Source organism: Capricornis sumatraensis, chromosome 22 (genome assembly GCF_032405125.1).
Source record: "Capricornis sumatraensis isolate serow.1 chromosome 22, serow.2, whole genome shotgun sequence".
Taxonomy (NCBI): Eukaryota; Metazoa; Chordata; class Mammalia; order Artiodactyla; family Bovidae; genus Capricornis; species Capricornis sumatraensis.
This window is the reverse complement of record NC_091090.1, coordinates 13,243,354-13,265,379: the sequence shown is the minus strand read 5'-3', so window position 1 is coordinate 13,265,379 and position 22,026 is coordinate 13,243,354. Positions and strand designations below refer to the sequence as shown.

Sequence of the window (22,026 nt, the reverse complement as noted above, 5' to 3'; positions counted from 1 at the left end):
GGGGCAGGAAGCTAGGCACGGCCCGTGCGCGGCCTCAATAAATAAATAATTTATTTAAATGATAGATTAAAAAAAAAAGGAGCCACCGGAGGGGCCGCGAACTCACGCCTTCTTGGAGCCGCGCCAGGGCCAGAAATAGCCCGGGCTCGGAGTCCCAATTAGAGGAGCGCAGCCCCGGCTCAGGGGAGCTTAAAAAGAGCGACCCAGGGGCAGGGGGGACGGGCCCGCCCGCGCCAGCCGTGTCACTGGGGGGCGGGGCCATGCAAATGAGCCTGGGGATTTAAAAGGGCGGCCGCCCGCCGCCGCCGCGCGGGTGGGTGCTGACGACGGCGAGGGCTGTGCGGAGACGGGCGTCTGGGGGCGGGCGCGCAGGGGGGCCGGGCCGGGGCCCAGAGGACGCGGCCCCCTCCCCGCAGTCCCCTGCCGGCAGACATGGGGAGCTGTTGAGAGGGGTCACCAGGAAGCCCTTCCCAGGGGCGGGCGTTCTCTGCGTGGAGTGGGCTCGCGCGAGAGACGCCTCTGGGGCCTTCCGGGCGTTAGGCCTGGCGCCCGCGGGCGCGTGAATGTGCGCGGGCGCCGGTGCCTGCGGGGGTCTGCGCGGACGCCGGTTGGAGAGTCCCGCGGCCTACCCGCAGCCCTCTCCGCCTAGATAACGCGGCTCCTTAGTTTCCCCTGGGCGGACAGGTGTCAGCGTGTGCATTTAGGTGCCAGCCGTGTGTGGCTGACTGGTGAAATGTAAGGTCTTGAGAAACTCGAACGTGAAACTTGTGAGATCCAGAGTTTAGATTTAATGGGTCCGAGTGAACCATAATCAAGGTGAGGCCTCCACGCGAGGTAAACGATTGGCTCCTCTTCAGGTAAACCTGAGGGGAGGGCTCATTCCTTTTAAGTGACCCGGATGGTGGTGTAGAGACCAACGGCCCCACTGGGTGCCCTGGCCCCTTCCGCTGTGACTTTTTTTTTTTTAGTAAAACGTGACCCGGTGGTCGCCTGGAAGCACTCTGAAGGCAAGGAATGAGTCTGCGCACGATGTACCCCGCCACGCCTGGCGCCATAAAGAACTATTGCGCAGCCCAAGCGGGAAGATGGCGGGGAGGGCGGTGGGGGAAGAAAGGGCGCTGTCAGGGGCGCGCCCTGCAGGCCGGGCCCGGGGCCTTCTCGGGCGCACCTCCCCGCCCCTGGTCCCCGAGGCGGCCTTCCCCATCTCCCCGTGATGCAGGGACTCGCAGTGCGGCCCAGTGACACACGGCTGTGACTCATGTTTCTCTGTGCTCCCCTTCCTCCCCGGTCAGCGGAGGCCTCGGCTCAGCCCCCTCCTCAGGGGGCGAACCGGCGCTGGAGGGTGGGGGCGGATGGGGGGACGCCTGGAAAATCCTGCGCCCAGAGTGGAGGCGGGGTGGGGAACCGGAGGGGCCGGGCCTCCTCGTTTCAGGAATGTCTCAGGAATGTTTCCGGTGGGGGTGGGGGGCAGGGCCGGGCCGGGGGCAGCACGTGCTCGGCCGGGTGGGGGCGGGGACGCCCGGGCGGGAAGGCGCTGGGGCCAATGGAGCGGGCTCAGGGAGGAGGGCGCGGGCCCGGGCGGGGAGCGGGCCGGGAGGCCGACCTCCGCGCGCCCGCCCCCCGCCCCGCGCCCAGGTGAAAGGCTGTCCCTGAGAAGTCTCCGGGCTGCCCCGGGAAGGGAGAGGAAGTCACCGAAGGGCGGCCTGAGGGAGAGGAGAGTGGAGGGGGAAGGCGAGGGCGAGGCTGGGGGAGGGGCGGCCTGCCCCTTTGTGTGGAGCGGGGGTGGGGGTGGGGCGGGGTGGAAGGCGCGCCGCTCCTTCCGTCTTTGTGCCCGGCCCGCCAAGCCAGCGCTTAGTAGGCCGCGAGTCCATTTGGCTGGAGAACCTTGAGTTGCCAGCTCGAGAACTTCTGCAGCGTTGAGTGGAAGAGCGAGCCTTCAGCCCTTACCCTACCCGCCTGGGTCACAGGCCCCTGCCGGCCACCCGGGCGCCCACGCCTGGGCCTGGGAGAGCCCCCCCAGAGCCGGTCTGCCCTGGCCCATAAGGCAGCCCAGGCCTCTAGGCCCGAGCTCCCAGGCAGGTCGCCCTTCCAGGCCCCTCCCCTCGGCGCGCTAACCTCGGGGCCGCTCTCCCTGGCCTAGGCGGCCAGTGGTGGCCCCTGAGAGGGAGGGAGGTGGGGAATAGGAAGAGAGCCTTCCGCCTCTACAGGGCTGTGGGAAAACTTGGCCAACTTTTTGGCCCACTTCTAAACGAGCTGACTTGATCTTATTTTTCCTACTCTTATTTCCTCCTCATCCTGACTTCACCGACTTGTTACCTTGTATTATGTCTGTGTATTTGTAAGCCACCTCAAACCCTCTGAAAGGAGGCAGGCGTAAATAAATTGGTAGGCAAATATAGTAGTTTGTTCCTCTCCGGGATTACCCACACCCTTGAAATCCAAATAACTCTACGCACTGACCCCCCACCTCCATTCTTTCTGGATTGCACATGCCCCAGATTGACTTCCTTTCTTTCCTCTTTCAATAAGTAGTTATTAAGCAGAAGGATGAGTGACAGGGATAAAGATGAATAAGACAAGTCATAGTCCTTGCCCCAGCGAATTTCCTGGGCAGAGACATCTAGAGGAACACAGTCCCAGAGGTGCTGTGAGGAGATAGCATTCAATCATTCATGCCATATTTATTGAAGGCCTACTGTGTACCAGGAACTAGTCCAAACTTTTAGGGTAAAACAATGAACAAAAACGTTCCCTGCATTCTTGAAACCTGAATTAGGGGGTTAGGTGCTTAAAGAGACACTTAAGAGCTGCAACAGGAAGAAGGATGGGAGCTGAGGGGTTAGGGGGGTAGTTGCCAGAGAAGCCTGGAGGAGATGGGCTTTGGCAGGCTTTGATGGGATTTGGTAGATGGAGGGCCAGGGGGAGCAGGCTGGGAGAGGGAGCTATTCTAGGCCTGGGGCATCCATCTCTTTGGTCAAAGCCTGAAGTAGGCGTCCCAAGGGAATTGGTCATACCAGAACCAGTCTTCCCCACAGGAAGCATTCTCTTACCATCCGAGTTAGATTATACATTTTTCACAAGGGCAACCCAATGAACTTCAGTGAACTCAACAAAAATGACCAGAGAATGGGGAATTTGGGTCAACTTTATTTTTCAGGACAGCTGAAGGTTAAGCTCATTTCCACTTGGGCTGTTGAAATTCTTCCTGACAAATGTTAGTTTTTTCCTTGCCTTACTGAGTAGCAGGGCCTGGTCTCTCAGTTGTGGCTTGGAAATGCAGGGGTTTGGGTAGGTTGGGGGGGGGGGGTTGTCTCTTAGTGTCCTCTGGGTATTCATGGCTTAGTTCGTCTCTGCAGTCAATATATTCCTGAAGAAGGGAAAGTCTACCCACTCCAGTATTCTGGCTTGGAGAATTCCATGGACTGTATAGTCCATGGAGTCTCAAGGAGTTGGACTCGACTGAATGACTTTCACTTGACTTCTTGCTTCTGAGTCAACTGCAGCTCTTAGGAGAGTAGAAGAGAAGACAGGTGTGATCATTCCATTTAGTGACTGGGTCAATGGAGATTTTCCAAAAGGCATGGGGATGAGGTGTGATGTGATGATGACGTGTGTGTCCAGCCCTCCAAGGAAGATGGGAGGAGGTGGGCAGAGGAGGGACAGGAATTACTATTGTTTAAACCAAGATACTTTTTAAAGTAAACCTTTTCCTGATGAAAACTGTACATACAGAAAATGCACAAATTCTTTATTTAGCTCAATACATTTTCATAAAGTGAGCACCCTTGTGTCCCCAGCATCCAGATAAAGAAACAGAAATCTCCAGCTCCCTCTTGGCACAGTCCCAACTTCTGTTAGAATCCTCTGGTTTCACCTTCCAGGTGTACTGTATGGAAGAAATCATTTGTTAGGTATTCCTGGTTTCCTTTACTCAACAATTTGTCTGAGATTCATTCATGTTATTGCACACATGGCTGCAGAAAGTTCATTATCACTGCTGCTAAGTTACCTGATGTGAATGTACCACAGTTTCGATCTTCACTCTTGTTGAGGACATCTGGATAGTTTCTGGTTTGGGGCTATTACAAGTAGTGCTATTGCGAATGTTCTAGCGTATGTCTTGGTGAATAGATGTGCAAACTTCTGTTGGGTCCACACCTAAGAGAGGAATTCCTGGATCACAGGATATGTATACTCAGCTATTAGAGACAAGCAGAGCACTTAAGAGCAAAAGGAGGTACTATTAATAGTTGTGACTCGACTAGGGAAGTGAACCTGACCTGGCCGATTTCAACTGGGGTTGACCTCAACCATATCAACAGGATTGGCCTGGGTAAGCCTGGTATCGGGTCACCCTACTGCACAGTGACCACTCTCTTGGAGAGTCACCCAGCTACTAGTACATCTGGTCATCTGGCAGGATCCGGCCTCCAGGCCCTCCTGACCACAAGCTCTGCTGCCAGGAAGCCTGGCAGGCCCAGAGTGGGAGGAGGGCCTTTTCTGCTTCCAGCTTTCAAGGGAAAAACTCTCCAATGAATAGGAGGGCCCAGGAGACAGGCACCTCCCTGAGCCAGCAGCCCACCTTGCATGGCCCCAGGACACCATGAACTTCATCAGCTGCCTACTTCAGGGCCAGAGCCCAGGGAAGCCCAGCTCCTCTCCAGCCTTGGGAAAAACCCTAAGGAAAAGGGGGAGCTGATGAGAAAATACTAAACATGTATGTTCTCTCAGCGCCCTCAACCCCCTACCAGTTCAGTAATGCTAGTGCCCCCATTCTACAGGTGTTAAAACCAATGCTAGGGGAGGTTAAATAGCTTGGAACTCCGCCACTTTCCTCTCCACTGCTTTTATCCCACACTGAATAGGCTTGCTACCTTCTCTCAGCCTGGCCAGATAGAAGATGTGGCCTTGAACAAGGTAGCTACATTCCATCTTCAAGTGGTTTTCTTTGAATGAGTTGGGGAGACAGACAAGTACATGGCTTCATCAGTGTGGTACCTGCTGTGATGGGGAACACAGGACAGGGACCCAGAGTATGGGTGGAGCATTCCAGGAGGCCTTGGAACCAGGTGTGGGAGGGAGAAGGGCATCTGACATAAGATGGGCTTCGGGCTCTGACATACATGGTGAACTGGCATTCAGCATCCCTTCTCACACTCCATTGAAGCTACAGTTTGGGATGTGAATTAGGTTCCCCTTTGAAAAAGTGAAATTGGAGAGGCGGAAGCAAGGGGAGAGGAGTCTTGCTGTGTGGGTTGTGGAGATGTGGGGTCACCAGCTTTGTGAAGTCAAAGGCAGGGGTAGTGGCGGAGGGGCCTTCTCCCCTGGATCAGAGCTAAGCCATTCAGGTGGGGCCTCCTGATTTCCTACCCCCATCCCCCAATCAGGACAGAGGCAGGCAGTTCAGTTTGTATTGTTCTAGGAGACTCAGCCCAGAGCTGGCTCCTCCAGTTCTTCCAATGATTTTGTAAACACCGAATTCCCAGCATTGAATGTTAAATCTTTCTGCCTAAAACGTAAGGCATGTCCCTTCTCTTCTCAAATCCTCCAGGGGCTCCTGTCTAACACAGTGAAAACAAAGTCCTCACGAAGGCCCTGCAGTCTATTACCTGCATCCGTACCCCTGTGCCTCTCATCTCCTACCTGTGGCTCTGTTTTAGACACACAAGCCTCCTCAATTGTTCCCCAGACCTGCCGGGCATGAGGTCACCTCAGGACCTTTATACTTGCCACTCCCTCCATCTGACATGCTCTTCTGCTAGACATCCTCAAGGCCTGACCTCTCAGTGCCTCAGGTCTCTCTGTTCAATATTACCTGTTCATGCTATTTAAAATTGCACATCTCCCCCAGCAACCCCTGACCCACTTTACCATGTTTTTTCTCCCATTTTTTTCTCCCCTGTAACACTTACCAGTTTCTGACATGCTAGCTAATTAACTTTTCTATTGAACTATTATCAATAAAAGTGATATGTATTGCATTTACTGTTCGTTCTCCCCACTGCAAGGCCAGCACCACGAAGGCAGGGAATTTTATCTTTTGTGTCCACTGGGTATCCCCAGGGCCTAGCTCAGTATTCAGGCTCAAAAACTGTGTTGAATGAAGAATGATTAGAGGCCAAACCACAGGCCGGCAGTTTAGGAATCTGTCCTCAAACTTCAAGGCAAAGAAGAGAACCCAGCAAGTCATCATGGGAGTGATACAGTGGCCCAAAGGGAGTGAGACAGGGCTTCTCCACCTTACGGAGACACCTGGTTTTTGTGAGTAGGTTAATGTTGCTGTACCATCATCGTGGGATCTGAGCCCAGACTCATTTCTGGTGGAAATTACTTTCGGATTTTCTAGTTTGCCACCAATCGTGGGAAATTGTTTTCTTTTTTTTCCCTTTTGGTCTCAGGTTTAGTCAGGAGCTGCCAGCTACCTGACAACCATCTTGGCCTTGTGGCTGGGCAGACTGGCTGGGTTGCTTGTTGGTGACTGGGCAGTGTGGTAGCTCAGCAGCCTGGGCTCTGGGAGAGGTTAAGGTTTACCTCACCTGGAACAAAATAGTTTCCCTTTGGCCTAAGGTACTTTCTGAGAATGTCCAGTGCAGGCAGCTCTGCAGGTAAAATGTCCCCAAACATGCTGCCACCTGCCACTCAGGAATGACTGAAAACACACTTTAAAGTCGTGCAGCCTGTGAAAGCCCTGTGCACATGAGCTGGTGGAAGGAAGTGTTAGAGCAGCGAGGGCAGGCCCGACTCCCTCCTCTGTGGGCTGGACAAGTCTTTGAAGCCCTGGAATGGGTTTGTCTCCACCCCCCACCGCCGCGGGGTAGGTCGTCCTCTACAGCTCCTTAACCTGAGAACTCACATCCTCTGGCTGCAGCCACCTGTTCCCGCCCGCGTCAGGCTTCTGGAACAGACTCTAAGGTTTCAGGAGTCTCCTGTGGTCTTTGACTTCTGTTTCTCTTGTCTCTATTTCTTGCCTGCTTTTCAGGTGGGGATGTGTTCTGGGCCCGGGAAGGGAACACTGACCCCTGGACCTTCAAAAGTGACTGTTCTCCGTAAATAGCTGCGGGGAGGCTCCCTCCCGCGGGAAGTCTGGGGTTGAAGGAGTCTTGCCCGCTTCATTCCGCCTTTGCGGGGGGACGCTGCTGAGTGGGGAGATGTGCCCAGGGAGACACAGTGCTTTGTCCCCTCCATGCCACTCTGAACCCTCACCCCCAACTTTTCTTGGGGTTGACAGTGTGGCCCTGGGGTCGGGGGTTTCTCCATACTGCGCATGCCCAGGAGGAGCTGCTGCCTGCCTGAACCATAAGCGCATGGGACGCTGCGCGGGACTCAGACCAGCGGGCCAAGGGCCTGAGTCGACCGGGAAAGGAAAGCAGGGTGGAGGTCGAAGGGCGGGGGCCCGGGCTGAGAAGGAGGTGGGCTGGGGTGGGGGGAAGAGCCCCAGCCCCGGGATTCGTTGGGATCCTCCAGGGCTTTGTTTGGTTCTCCTGCGCCCCGCGAAGCTTGCCCCAGGCCCGAGGGGGCCTTGGCTCGGAAGAAGTTTGGTGAATGGACAGATGAATGAGAGCGAAAGGGGCCGCGGGCGGGGCGGAGCTCGCGGGGTGGGGGAGGGGCGGCGGCCACTGGCGGGAGACCCGGGAGGAGGGAGCCGGCAGGCTGGCCGGGCCTGCCGGTCTAGGATCCGGCCGGGAGGCGGCGGGGAGGGGCCGAGCGGCCGCCCGCCCCGACAGCCTGCCTTAGACCTCGTTCCTCTCTGCACTCGGCCTCCAGGTCTCTACACCTGGTGAGCCCTGGGGGTCGTCAGTCCTCCAAGGCTGTGAATTGGTGGCCACCTTCTTTTGCTTCCTTTCTTTATTACTTTCCAGCCACTAGAGGTCAGCGGCCTTGCCCTCCAGGACTTGAATTATCTGAGTGGCCCCGAGGGGTGGGCATCTTCCCTCTGTTGGCAAACCCAGGTTTGACCCCTCCCCCATTCCCCTCCCCCAACAGTTGCCTTATCTCTGATGCCTGGATGGTGGGAGATCCTGGCTACTGGGATCCGAGCGGCAGGGATAGGTCTCTAGGCCTAGAGCAGTGAGCCTGTGAGCAGAGAAAACCCAAAGGCCTGCCTTGCTGGTAGCTGCCAGGGACTCTGGCGAAAGCAGGAGCCCAGTGTGGGCAGTGCCAGGCAGGAGCTGCTGACAGCCAGGTTTCTGGGTCACCATCCAGGGTGCCCTGCCAGTTCCCAGGCTTTGGGGGTGGAGTGGTGTGAGGGCAGGTCTGCATCCAGAGCCCAGACCCTGCTGCCTCCTTCGGGCACTTCTGGGCCCTGCTCCCATCCCCTCAGCAGCCCTGGAGTTCCCCAGGGAGGGGCTGGTTGTTGATCCTCAAACTCCCTTTGGGCCTGGGGGGTCTTCTCTCCTGGAGGTGGGGTGTAAAGGTGGTCCAGAACCCCTCCCACCCACCCTCCTCCACCTGTGTTCCCTGGGCTCTGTCCACAGTTCCTATGCATCCCCCTTTCTGGCAGTTTTGCTTTTCGTGAGACTTTGGCGGCAGGATAGCTTTCATGGGCATAAATCCTTCTAGTTTCTAAAGAAGGAAGTCATCTCAGTATGGTAAGGTTGGCACCTGGTGCCCCACCATCTGGGCACTGCCTGGTTCAGCTTAAGGTGGTGGCTTGGTTCCCTGGAAGTCTTACAATACTTTACTCTCAAGAACTCAAGTACCCCTCACAGAGTGAAATTGAGGTTGAAAGACCTGAACTGTGTTGAAAGATGTTGCTGTGGTAAGGGGTAGAGATGGATAAAAAATGGAAGGTCTGGAGATGGGTGGGGGGAGCTGGGATGTCTTTGTGGCCATTAGGTGTTGGGAATGGAGGGGACGTGACTGGGATTGGGAAGCTCTGTGCTGGCTGCTGTTATAGACAGCTGCGGGGGGTGGGGGGTTGGTAGGGGGGACAAAAGTATTCTAAAGAATGTACATTACTCCCATCCACACAGGAGGAATCATGTCCCCATTTCATAGGTGAGGAAACTGGGGCCATCCATGAGGTCAGGAGACTTGCCAAGGCCAGTGCAGAGCCAGGATGCAGAATATCTGCTGCCTCACTTTTCTGAATCCTGCTCCACCCCACTGGGCTCTCCCTGCTACCCTGCTCTACTTTTGAAACATTCAGAGGCCTTATCTGACATCTCGATTCTGCTGCCCACCATGTTACCAGTTGATACAGGTGGTGGCTGAGCACTCCATATGTGATGAGTTTGAATTCAGATGTGATGGAAATACTGTGAAGTCCTCACTGGCTTTCCAAGCCTAAGTATTGTTTAAAATGTAGAAATAGTAGTAGTAGTCTGTATATGGTAATATTTGGGTGTATTGGCTTAAAGGAAATCTGTCATTAAAATTGACTTCATGTGCCTCTTGTCGCCATTGCAGCTTACATTGTGTGTGCGCCTTTCATTTTGTTTCTGTTGGACTGTGCTGGTCTGGATCATTTAGGTAGTTATTGTCTTCCCACCTCCCCAGAATGTCCATTCTTGGAAGGCAAGAGTCCACATATTTTTGCTCTGTTTTGTTCAGGGTTGTATTTACGGTTTTCAGAGCCTGGCACTGGGTTTTTTTATGATAGGTGTTCAATAAATATTTGTTTAATTGAATGGAACCAATCTAATTCCGGGTCAGTCTTGGAGGGTTAGTAGGGGAGCCTAAGGGAGGGGATCTTTCATCCTACAGGACCTCCCAGGTTGCCGATCTCCCGTCTCCTCCTGCCACCCCGCGGGCTTCCACAGGGTGAACTGCTTGAGCTGGAAGGGGTCCTTCTTGACCCTGTGCCCCCCACGGCGTGTGGACAAATGAGTCTGGGGTCTGGCAGCAGACCAGCGGTGCTGGAAGCTAGGAGGTTTGCCCAGTGGAGGAAATAGACCGAAAAAGCCGCTGGGACCCTAGATACAGAGTCCCAGCCCGGAACCGCGGGCCGGGCCCTCCCCTCTGTGGGCTGGGGGTGTGCGTGTTGTCGTCTACGGAGAGGGTGTCGGGGTGTGTACGGCCCGGGCTCACACAAGGTCACTGTGTCAGAGGCGCGTTCCGAACACTTTCTCTTTCCCTGCGATTCGATTGCGGCTCCGAAAGCCCCTTCCGTAGGGACTTCCCTCCGCGCCTGACTCACGCTGCCTCATGCGTGTGACTCAGGCTGGGCGCCGCGCCAGCCGCGCTCTCCCCGCCCCTCCCGCCGGCCCGGCCCCCGCGCCTGCCGCAGGGGCGGGCAGAGCGCCGGCGGCGGCAGGGCGGCGCGTCGGGGGCCGGGCTCGCCCGGAGAGCGGGGGACCGAGGCTCGGGCGGAGGGGCACCGGGGTGCGCCTGGAGGGGGCGGTAATGCAGGAACTGAGCTGGGGAAACGGGTGAGAGTCAGACCCCGCTGTAGGAGAGGCTGCCGGAGGGAGACCGAGGAAATGGGAGGAGAGAGAAAGTGGAGAAGGACAGAGACGGGAAAGAGAGCCGAAAGCCCTCCCGGGGCCCAGGCCGACCGAAGGTGGGAGCATGGACAAGTGAGAGGAAGGGAGGGAAAAAGGAGGGACCCAGAAGGGGTGGGAGCTGCCGCCCCGGGTCCTGATAACCACCTGGGGGCCGGTGGCCATTCCTGGGTGGCTGGGCCGAGGGACCACAGCCTTAGAGCCTCTCCCAGCCCCGCCTTCCCAGCTCTGTGCCAGCAGGCACGTTACTTCCTGTCTCTGGGTCTCCATCTTCTCATCCGCAAAATGGGAGGCGGTGGTGGGGCATAGTCCTGCCCGCCTCCCCGCCCCCACGCTGTGCATGTGATTCTCCTTCATCCACCCCTGCTCCAACCAGCGCAGTGCTCAGAGGCTGACCCCTTGACCCATGTCCCTGGGCCCCCTCCTCAGCTGGCTTTCTCTTGGGCAGTACGCACTAGCAGAGGAGAAGAAAAGTTGGGGGTCCTTCATCCTCTGCTTTGTCCCTGGTTTGGCTGCCCCTGCGTCTCTGAATAACCACAGCTCCAGGAAGTAGCGTCTGGCCTTGCCCTTTCAGCCTTGGGGATTATAGGAATTCCTGCCATTGCTGGTCCCAGTGCCACGTCACCCTTCTCTGATCCCTTTCACCGGACAGCACCCTTGTAAAGAGCCCCTCTGCTGAAGTCTGTTGAAGCCCCTGGGTTGGGGTCCCCTTTCCTACCAGGGCCCCGACTGCTGCGTTGGAGGGTGAGCACTCAGTGAAGCAGCACAGTGCTTACTGTGCTTCGTCGCTTAGTCGTGTCTGACTCTTCAGCCCCATGCACTGTAGCCCACCAGGGTCGTCTGTCCATGGAATCCTCCAGGCAGGAATACTGCAGTGGGTGCCATTCCTCTCTCCAGGGATCTTCCCAACCCAGGGATTGAACCCAGGCCTCCGACATTGCGGGCAGATTCTGTAAAGAGCCACCAGGGAAGCAGAGTGATACCCAATATTAAAAAGCACTCAGCAAGAGGGAAGGGATATATGTATACATATGGCTGATTCACTTCATTGTACAGCAGAAACTAACACAAATTTGTAAAGCAATTCAGTTCAGTTCAGTCACTCAGTCGTGTCCGACTCTTCACAACCCCATGAACCGCAGCATGCCAGGCCTCCCTGTCCATCACCAAGTCCTGGAGTCCACCCAAACCCATGTCCATTGAGTCAGTGATGCCATCTAACTGTCTCATCTTCAGTCATCCCCTTCTCCTCCTGCCCTCAGTCTTTCCCAGCATCAGGGTCTTTTCAGATGAGTCAGCTCTTCTCATCAGGTGGCCAAAGTATTGGAGTTTCAGCTTCAACATCCGTCCTTCCAATGAACACCCAAGACTGATACCTTTAGGATGGACTGGTTGGATCTCCTTGCAGTCCAAGGGACTCTCAAGAGTCTTCTCCAACACCACAGTTCAAAAGCATCAATTCTTCGGCGCTTAGCTTTCTTTATAGTCCAACTCTCACATCCATACATGACCACAGGAAAAACCATAGCCTTGACTAGATGGACTTTTGTTGACAAAGTGATGTCTCTGCTTTTTAATATGCTATCTAGGTTGGTCATAACTTTCCTTCCAAGGAGTAAGCGTCTTTTAATTTCATGGCTGCAATCACCATCTGCAGTGATTTTGGAGCCCAGAAAAATAAAGTCATCCACTGTTTCTACTGTTTCCCCATCTATTTGCCATGAAGTGGTGGGACTGGATGCCATGATCTTTGTTTTCTGAATGTTGAGCTTTAAGCCAACCTTTTCACTGTCCTCTTTCACTTTCATCAAGAGGCCCTTTAGTTCTTCTCCACTTTCTGCCATAAGGGTGGTGTCATCTGCATATCTGAGGTTATTGATTTTTCTCCCATCAGTCTTGATTCCAGCCTGTGCTTCCTCCAGCCCAGCGTTTCTCATGATGTACTCTGCATATAAGTTAAATAAGCAGGGTGATAATATACAGCCTTGACGTACTCCTTTTCCTATTTGAAACCAGTCTGTTGTTCCATGTCCAGTTCTAACTGTTGCTTCCTGATCTGCATACAGATTTCTCAAGAGGCAGGTCAGGTGGTCTGGTATTCCCATCTCGCTCAGAATTTTCCACAGTTTATTGTGATCTACACAGTCAAAGGCTTTGGCATAGTCAATAAAGCAGAAATAGATGTTTTTCTGGAACTCTCTTGCTTTTTCGATGATCCAGCGGATGTGGCAATTTGATCTCTGGTTCCTCTGCCTTTTCTAAAACCAGCTTGAACATCTGGAAGTTCATGGTTCACATTGCTGAAGCCTGGCTTGGAGAATTTTGAGCGTGACTTTACTAGCGTGTGAGATGAGTGCAATTGTGTGGTCGTTTGAGCATTCTTTGGCATTGCCTTCCTTTGGGATTGGAATGAAAACTGACCTTTTCCAGTCCTGTGGCCACTGCTGAGTTTTCCAAATTTGCTTACACTCCAATAATAAAATTCAAAAAACTAAAAGAAAAATATAGCACTCGGGACTTCTCTGGTGTCCAGCAGTAAAGACTCTGTGCTTCCACTCCAGGGGGCATGGTTTTGAGCCCTTGTCAGGGAACTATTTTAATAGGATTTCACATACCTGAGGTGCGGCCAAAAGGTTAAAAGAAAACAACACTCAGATACCTAGTAGCTCTTTAAATCATCACCGTGAGTCTGTGAAACAGGGGTGAGGTTATTAGCTTCATTTAGATGAGAAACATGCAGCTCGTGCGTTTAAGAAGAAACAATGGAATAAGAATAGTGGCAGTGAGCTGTTTCCTATGGATGATAGACCAGGTTAGGGAGGGGGCAGCTATGAATAACAGTAACAATGGTAGTAAAGATGTATTAATACTTCCCAAATGCCAGATAGAGTTGATATACTCTTAATGAACTCATAATCCTTGCAACAACCCTGTGAGGTAGCTGCTTTCCTTACTGCCATTTTACTATTGCGATAATTGAGGCACAGAGAGGTTAAGTAACTTTCCAAAGGTCACACAGCAGAGGTAGGCTGGAACACAGTTAGTCTGGTTCAAGATCCTCACTCTAAACTTCTCCTGGGTACCCCCTTGGTGAGGGGTAGGCAGAGCAAGCACACCTGCGTTCCAGGTTGAGCAGACAACATGGGCAGGGCATTGGTGGGGAACAAGCTTTTGTTGTAGGTTCTGGAAATAACCAGCCAAGTTGTAGTGCCTGGGGTAGAAGGAAGCAGTGAAGGGAGTGAATTGGAGCTAATTTGGGGAATTCACCTGTCAGCCTGGGGCATGACTTTATTCTGAAGGTACTAGGGAGCCATGGAGGGTGTTGAGCAGGGATGGTACAGGTGGGCATTTTAGAAAGGATTATTTTAAAATGCAAGGGAGATACTGTTTTTCTCCTGTCAAATGGCAATGAGCTTTAAAGTGATAATTCCTGAAGTTGGCTGTGTTTCAGAGCATTGAGTGCTCCACGTGTAGCTGATGGGAAGCTGTTGGCTTGACCTTCCTGGAAAGCAGCTGAGCCCTACGTATGCTTGAGGAGGGTTCAGCCTTTTGACCAGCTAATTCCATGTCTAGGAGTCTCACATCTGACATAATTAGAAAAGGGTGTTAGAGATTTATGTCCCAAAATCTGAAATTCATTCCATCGTTGAAAATAATAGTAATAATAAAAGGAAAGAATATAAATGTCCAACAGGAGGGAATTGCTAAAATAAGAATTAAATATCACTGAATGTTTTATAGCCATTAATATAATTTTTTGAAGAGAGTAAGCGCATCAGAAATGCTACAGATTTCTAGAATTCTTAGACGTGATAACTGAGTTCATTGCGGCTGCGAGGTACAAGGTTAACACACAAAAATCAGTCATATTTCTATATGCTAGCAGTGAACAACTGGAAACAAAAAGACAGTAAATACTATTTATAATGACTCCAAAAAGAAAAAAACAGTAAAGATATACTTGGGTATAAACCTAGCAAAACATATGCAAGATGTCTATGCTGAAAACTGTAAAATGTTGATGAAATAAATAAAAGATCTAAATACACGGAGAAACATAATGTGTTCATGGATTGGAAGGCTCAACAGAGTAAGGATGTCGTTTGTCCCCAGACCAATCATATTTGCTGTAACAAAGTACCACAAACTGGGTAGCTTAAAACAATGGAAATTTATTGTCTCACAGCTCTGGAAGCTGGAGATCTGAAATCAAGGTGTCAACGGAATCATTCTGTCTCTGAAGCCTCCAGGGGAGGATTTTTCCCTGCAGTCCTGGGTGACCCTCAGCTGGCGGCTGCAGCACTCAAACATCTGCCTCTGTGGTCAACGTAGTGTTTACCCTGTGTCTGTCTCTCTTATGGGGACCTCAGACTGAGGACTCACCCTCTTCCACTGTGACCTCATCTTAATTAATTACATCTACAATGATTCTATCCAAATGAATTCACATTCTGAGGTGATGTGTTGGGCCCCAGTTAGGACTTAAGTGGATCTTTTTGGGGGACACAATTCATAAAATTGATCTGTAGATTCAACACAGTTCCAATCAGATCCCAGCAGGAATTCTTATAGATACAGAGAAGCTGATTCTAAAGTTTACATGGAAAGGCCAAGAAACTAGAATAGCTAGAAACAATTCTAAAAAAGAATGAAGTTGAAGGAATGAGATGATCTGATTTTAGGACAGAACAGGCTTGCAACGTTAATCAAGAGTATAGTGTGGTCAGAGGAGAGAACACATAGATCAATGAAACAGAATAGAGAGCCCAGAAATAAATCCACGTAAATACAGTCAATGGATTTTGACAGAGGTGCAGAGCAATTCACTGGAGAAAGGACAGTCTTTTCAACAAATGGTGCTGGAACAACTAGAAGACTATGTGAGAGAAAAGGGAATCTTGTCCTAAACTTCACACAGTATACTAAAATTAACTTAAAATGAGTTATAGATCTAAACCTGAAACTATAAAATGTCTGGAAGAAAACATAGAAAATCTTCACGACCTGCGATTAGTCAATGCGTTCCTAAAGCATGACACTAAAACCGAGATTCATGAAAAAAAACCCCTGATAAATTGGACTTTATCAGTTTATCAAAAGTGTCTATAAAAGACACTGTTAAGAGAATGAAAAGACCAAAAAAAATTATAAAAGAGAACTAAAAGACAAATTATAGGCTGAGAGACAATGTTTGTAAATCATATATTTGATGAAAGACGTATTCAAAATTCATTAAAAACTCTTAGAACTGAACAGTAAGAAAACAACCAACCTGTTTTAAACAGGCTAAAGATCTGCACAGACAGTTCATCCGAGGGGATATACAGATGGCAAATAAGCACACACAAAGATACTTAATGTCATTGAGAGGGTAACAGGTAGGAAGGCCAGAGGTCCCCAAGCGGTGGGAAGAAATGCACTGCCGGTGACAGACATTCTTTTCCTCTCTACACAAAATTAAGAAGCTTCTTTTAACTCTTGTGTTGACGAAACCGCTTCTGCCTAAGACTAACCTTTTTTTTTCTTTTCTCAAACCTTGGACTGATAATGGCTCAACAAACCAGTATGCATGTCAATTGTTTTATGGCTGGGAATGACACTCCTTGTGTTATCCTATCTCAAAAATGCGTATTGTGGGAGAGGGGCCTGGAGAAACTCCCTCAACCTAGAGGTGTCTCTCTCATCTGATTAATAAGCTTGCTAACAGACATAAAGTAAATGTCGCTCAGTGGTGTCCGACTCTTTGCAACCCCATGGATTGTAGCCTACCAGGTTCCTCCGTCCGTGGGATTTTCCGGGCAAGAATACTGGAGTGGGTTGCCATTTCCTTCTCCAGGAGATCTTCCCAAGCCAGGGATTGGACCCAGGTCTCCCATGTTGTAGGCAGACACTTTACCATCTGAGCCACCAGGGAAGTCACCTTAGGTAAAGAGAGAATTAATAGGACTTGGGCATGAGGTGGCTACAAGTGAATATGTAAGACTGCATTTGTTTCTCAAAGGATCAAAATTTGCATAATTTATAGTTCTGAGTGGTGAGTAAATGAGTATTTCCTATATTATTTACTCTGTGTTTTAAATATTTTTAATTAAAATATACACATATATTTTAAAAAGAAGAAAGTGAACATATAATATCCAAACTGAAAATTACCTGGGAGATCACCTAATCCAACCTGTTTTCTTTATAAAAAAGAACTAAGGAAAGATGTCAGAATAAGAACACAAAATGAATACTATTGTAAATTATTGCCATTTTAAACACAGTAGGTAGCTAAACAAGCACATACAGGAATCAGATCTTAATTGTTTGAAAGAAAACCTTAGTATGCTGAAGAGTGATCAGCTCCAATTTCTCAAAATCTGGTGCACACGTACACACACACCCTCCTAGAAATGCCTAGTCAATTCAGGGCAAGCACAGGCAATGAAGTGGGTCTCTGGCCCAAGCCCAGGCTGACCTCTAGCTCATCTTTACTTAAAATTATTTGAAAGTTCTGAAGCCTAGAGTTCATTAGTCCCAAGAGCTGTCTAAAAGTAGTCCTGAACTAACTATAAAGCAGTTCATTTATCCCCTACTTACAAATATCTGAAAGATTACATGAAGAAAAAAGAGACAGCAAGTATTTACTGTTCATGTCGAATTTTCAATCCATAAGTAAATAAATCATTTAATTTCAGCTGAGATAAGTGACCTACCTATTTTCTAACTGAGAACCATCAATTTTAAAATTCACCCCTCCCTACCTTTCATCAACCCAAAAGATCAAAGAGGAATTTTGAGAGGGAGGGAGTAGATTGACTCTTCACTGAGTTAAGTGAAACAGTAAGATTTTGCTTTTTCATTTTGAAGATAATTTGAAATATACTACACCTGGTAATAATTAAATTTAAAGAAATAAAAGACTTTAAATGCAGAAATCTAGTTTTATGTATGTAGAAGTCTAACATCAGTTCATCTATTACTTAAGTGTTCTCAATTTCAACATTATGTCAACTTTTAAGAAGAAGTTCCATTTTACCAAGCACAATATACCCCTATGTTCGATACCAATTTTATCCATTTAATTTTCTATTTTCCTTTTCTATCCTTTAAACATGTTTAATATGCCCTAGTCCATTTAGGCTGTTTATTTAACAAAATACCATAGACTGGGTGGTGTATAAACAACAGAAATTTATTTCTCACAGTTCTGGAGCAAGGAAGTCCAAATTAAAGCACCAACAGATTTGATATCTGGCGAGAATCAGCTTCCTGCTTCATAGATGATGGTCTTCTGGCTATATCCTCACATGACAGAAAAAGGGAAGGAGCTCTTTGGAGTTTTTCAAAGGGCACTAATTCCATTAGAAGGGCTCCATTCTGAAAACCTTATCACCTCCCAAAGGCCCCCACAACCTAATGCCATCACAATGGCAGCAGGGTGAGCCGGCTAAGAGGGGTGTTAGGATTTCAATATATGAATGGGGGGTTGGGGGGGCTCCAGAAGCTCTCTTATAGCCACAGCAAAATGTATGAAAAATTTAATATGAATGAGGCAGCTTCACTAATTAGGAAAGCATCTCATTTCTAAAGAGCTCTACATTTGGATTATCTTTAACAGCATAGTTTTCCATCACCAACACAGAATACAACTCACATCAGAAAACTAGAAAAGAAAAATTTTATCTAATTATTCTTTGTGTAAAACAGGGTTTATCAATCAGTATACATGTCAAATATAACAGTTGCTCAAAAGACACCTTTTGTTTTTGATTCTCAAAACCTTAACTTATTAGCAAAGGTAAACATTTAGTATCCTTATTCATGGCACACCATAAGGTTATCAATATTGACAGATACACACAAGGCACAATAAATAGAATTCCTAAAAAAAAATACTAAGAGATAATAAGCTGGAAATTAACCTACATTTCTCCCTGTGACCTATTAGCTCTATATAGAAAACACTGCTGAGCATCTCATCCTTTCCCTTCCGAAGAACAGAATTATGCTTTACATATAAGAGATGAGAAAGTATTTTTTGGAAAGGATGAAGAAATTCCTGTAGTGGTATCTGCAGTGCTAGAGCAATCATCTGAGAGGAAAATAAAGAACATCACTTTTAGAAAGGGTGCTAGAGAGTACAAAGGAGTGACAAAATATGACACTTGTCCATACAGAGTGGTACACACATAATCATTATATTATTCTCTGTACTGTCTGTATGCTTAATTTGGAAGGAAAATTCAGGATTTACTCTGCATCACAAAGAATATAAAACAAATGAGTTAGCATAATGGCTAGATCTCACAAGGCAATTTTACACCTTGCTAAAAACTAGCAAGGGGACACTCTTTCTGTTCCCTTCTGATGTCTATGTCAGAAGCTTTCCCTATCTCTATTATATTTTAGTAAAACTTTGCTACACAAAGGCTTCAGGTGGTCCAGTCTCGTCTCAGGCTCCAGATCAAATTCCTCTCCTCGGGAGGACATGAATCCTGGCATAGCACACGCCCAGCGTGGCACATGTCTCACAGCAGCAACCTTTCATCATTAGCCATTGCTGCTGCTAAGTCACTTTAGTCGTGTGCGACTCTGTGCGACTCCATAGACGGCAGCCCACTAGGCTCCCCCGTCCCTGGGATTCTCCAGGCAAGAATACTGGAGTGGGTTGCCATTTCCTTCTTCAATGCATGAAAGTGAAAAGTGAAAGTGAAATCACTCAGTCGTGTCCAACTCCTAGTGACCCCATGGACTGCAGCCCACCAGGCTCCTTAGCCATTGGGCAGGTGCAAATTGGAACACCAATGACCCAGCAATTCCACTTCTAGACACTCCCTAATGTTCGTTACAGTTACACAAACACCGATACAAGAATGTTGAGGACTTCCCTGGTGGTCCAGTGGTTAAGAATCCACCTGCCACCGCAGGGGAAATGAGTTGGATCTCCGGTCCAAGAAGATTCCACATGCCCCGGGGCAACCAAGCCTGTGTACCACAACAACTGAGCCCATGAGCCTAGAGCCCAAGCCCGCGTCAAGGAAAGCCTCCGCAGTGCGAAGCCTGTGCACTGCAGCTAGAGAGGAGCCCCGTGTGGCCACGACTGGAGAACACCCGCGGACAGCAGCGGAGAACCAGTGTGGCCGAAAATACACAGGACTAAAAAAAAGAATGGTGATAGCAGCTGTATTCATTATCACCCAAAACTGGAAGCAACCCAAATTGGGAGAGTGGATTCATGAACTATGGTTCATTTAGGGAACCCGGCAATAAGAAGGAACGAACTCTTGCTACACATAACAACGTGGGTGAAAGAAGCCAGTCTCAAACAACGCGTGCTGTGCGCTCCAATTTATGTGATTGTCTAGAAAAGACAAAGCAGTGGCGATGAGAGTAGCTCAATGGTTCCCAGGCTAGGGATGGGGAAGGGTGTGCCCACTTAGGGATGGTGAGAGGGAGTGTATTGAGGATGATGCACTGTTCTGAATCCTGATTGTGTTGGTAACATGCGTCCGTACATGTAAAATGCATAGACATGCACACCAAAAACAGGTCTTTGTTTGAAAAGATAATTTGAAAAACTCTATCTCGTTGGGTATTTTATATGATGATTTTTATGTGATAAAGTCAGTGGGAGAATCTGGGTGATGGGTGTGGGTTTTTGCTGAACAATTCCTCTAGCTTTGCTGTCTGTTTGAAGGTTTTCATAATACAATTTTGGAAAAAAATATATTCAGAATGATCCTAAGTTTGTTTTTAGAATGTGTCTACCTATCTGTCTATCTGGTCTATCTCACATATCCAAATATATGAAGAAGACTGATGGTATCGTATCAAAATACTAATGAGGATCTCTCTGAAGGGTAAAATTGTGAGTGATTAAACTGGTCTTTAGTTATTGGAAATTCCCTGGTGGTCCAGTGATTAGGAATGGAGTCTTTCATTGCTGGGAGCCTGGGTTCGATCCCTGGTCAGGGAATTAAGATCCCACAAGCCGCACAGTGTGGCCAAAAAAAGAAAAATTTTTTTTAATTGTCTGTATAGTTCTGAGCACATACTGTTTTATTCAGGGAGAGTATAGACAATATTTATTTTAAATGCCTTTTTTTTTCAGTTACATGTGCAATTCTGACTTATTGTAAAGTTCAAATGTACAGAAATATGTAACCCCACAGGGAAAGTCCCTCATACTCACTCCCAGAACTGCTAACATTCTGTGTATATCTAAAAGGCTAAATCTTAAATTCAAGTCCATTTTTTTCAGATTATGTCATCTTTAAAAAAATAAGCAACTTTATGGTTGCCAGGGGGAAGGGTAGGGGGAAGGGATAGTTAGGGAGTCTGGGATGGACAGTCACACACTGCTATATTTAAAATGGATAACAACAAGGACCTACTGTAGCACAGGGAACTCTGCTCAATGTTATGTGGCAGCCTGGACGGGAGGGGAGTTTAGGGGAGAGTGGATACATGTGTATGTATCTTTGAGTCCCTTTGCTGTTCACCTGAAACTATCACAACATTATTAATCAGCTAAACCTCAATACAAAATAAAAAGTGACACTTCCAAAGTCACCCAGTGGCTAAGAATCCTCCTGCCAATGCAGGGGACATGGGTTTGATCCCTGGGCCAGGAAGATCCCACAAGTCAAAGATTAATTGTCTGTGGGCCATAATTACTCAGCCTGAGTGGTGCAACTACTGAGCCCACGCCTAGAGCCTGTGCTCAACAACAGGAGAAGCCACCACAGTGCGACGCTCACGTGCCACAGTCCCCCGCCCGAGCACAGCAGGGAAGACCCAGCCCAGCCAAAACTCAATAAATGCTTTTTAAGAGTAGTAGTGAACCTTACTGCTGGGCGGCAGAGTGGAGAGTGCTGCAGGACTGCTGGTTGTCTCGCACGCCTGATCTCCCTTCTTCCTGAGGGTTAGACTTTTATGTTTTTAGCAGAGCACATGGTTACCCTCAGAAGAGACTGTTGCCTTGCTTTCCTTGCTAGATGTGCTCAAGAGAAAACAAGCAAAATGTCTTTAAAGAGGAGAGGTGTTTTCTTTGTCTCCAATTAATCCTTTCTAATGGCTAGAACATGGACATGATGACTGGAGCACAGCAGCTATTTTAGACCATGAGGAAACTGTGAATGAAAGCCACACGCTGAAGAGCAACCAGTTAGAAAGAGGCCGGGCTCCTCGCACTGTGGTGCACCACGCTAACTTTCCACCACCTGCCGCTGGACTCCTTGAATGTGAGAGGGAAATGTACTTCTGTCTAGTAGAATTCACTGGTATCTTCTTAATTGAATTATAATTGACAAACAATATTGTATTAGTTTCAGGTATAGTGATTTGCTATTTTCATATATTATAATCACCACTGTAGGTCTAGTTACCATTTGTCATCATACAGAGTTATTACAGTATTACTGACTGTATTCCCTATGTTGTACATTACATCTCAGTGATTTATTTTATAGCTGGAAATTTGTACCTTTTAATCCCCTTCACACTATTTCACCCATGCGCCTAACTTACCTCCCATCCATTGGTACTGGGATTTTGTTATTTGCCAAAGACAGGAGAATCAGTGAGGAGAATTTCTAGT

General features: G+C 48.9%; 1 protein-coding gene across 1 annotated transcript in view; it reads right to left on the bottom strand.

The window, feature by feature from the left end:
• Positions 1-22,026, bottom strand: part of LOC138069667 (collagen alpha-1(I) chain) — a 60,996-nt gene that overhangs the window by 1,265 nt on the left and 37,705 nt on the right. Inside the window, exons 6-8 of the mRNA XM_068960997.1 lie at positions 10,139-10,329; positions 294-593; positions 107-188 (exon numbers count right to left, since the gene is read on the bottom strand). Of these exons, the coding sequence (XP_068817098.1) occupies positions 107-188; positions 294-593; positions 10,139-10,329 (573 nt within the window). The remainder of the gene's footprint in view (positions 1-106; positions 189-293; positions 594-10,138; positions 10,330-22,026) is intronic.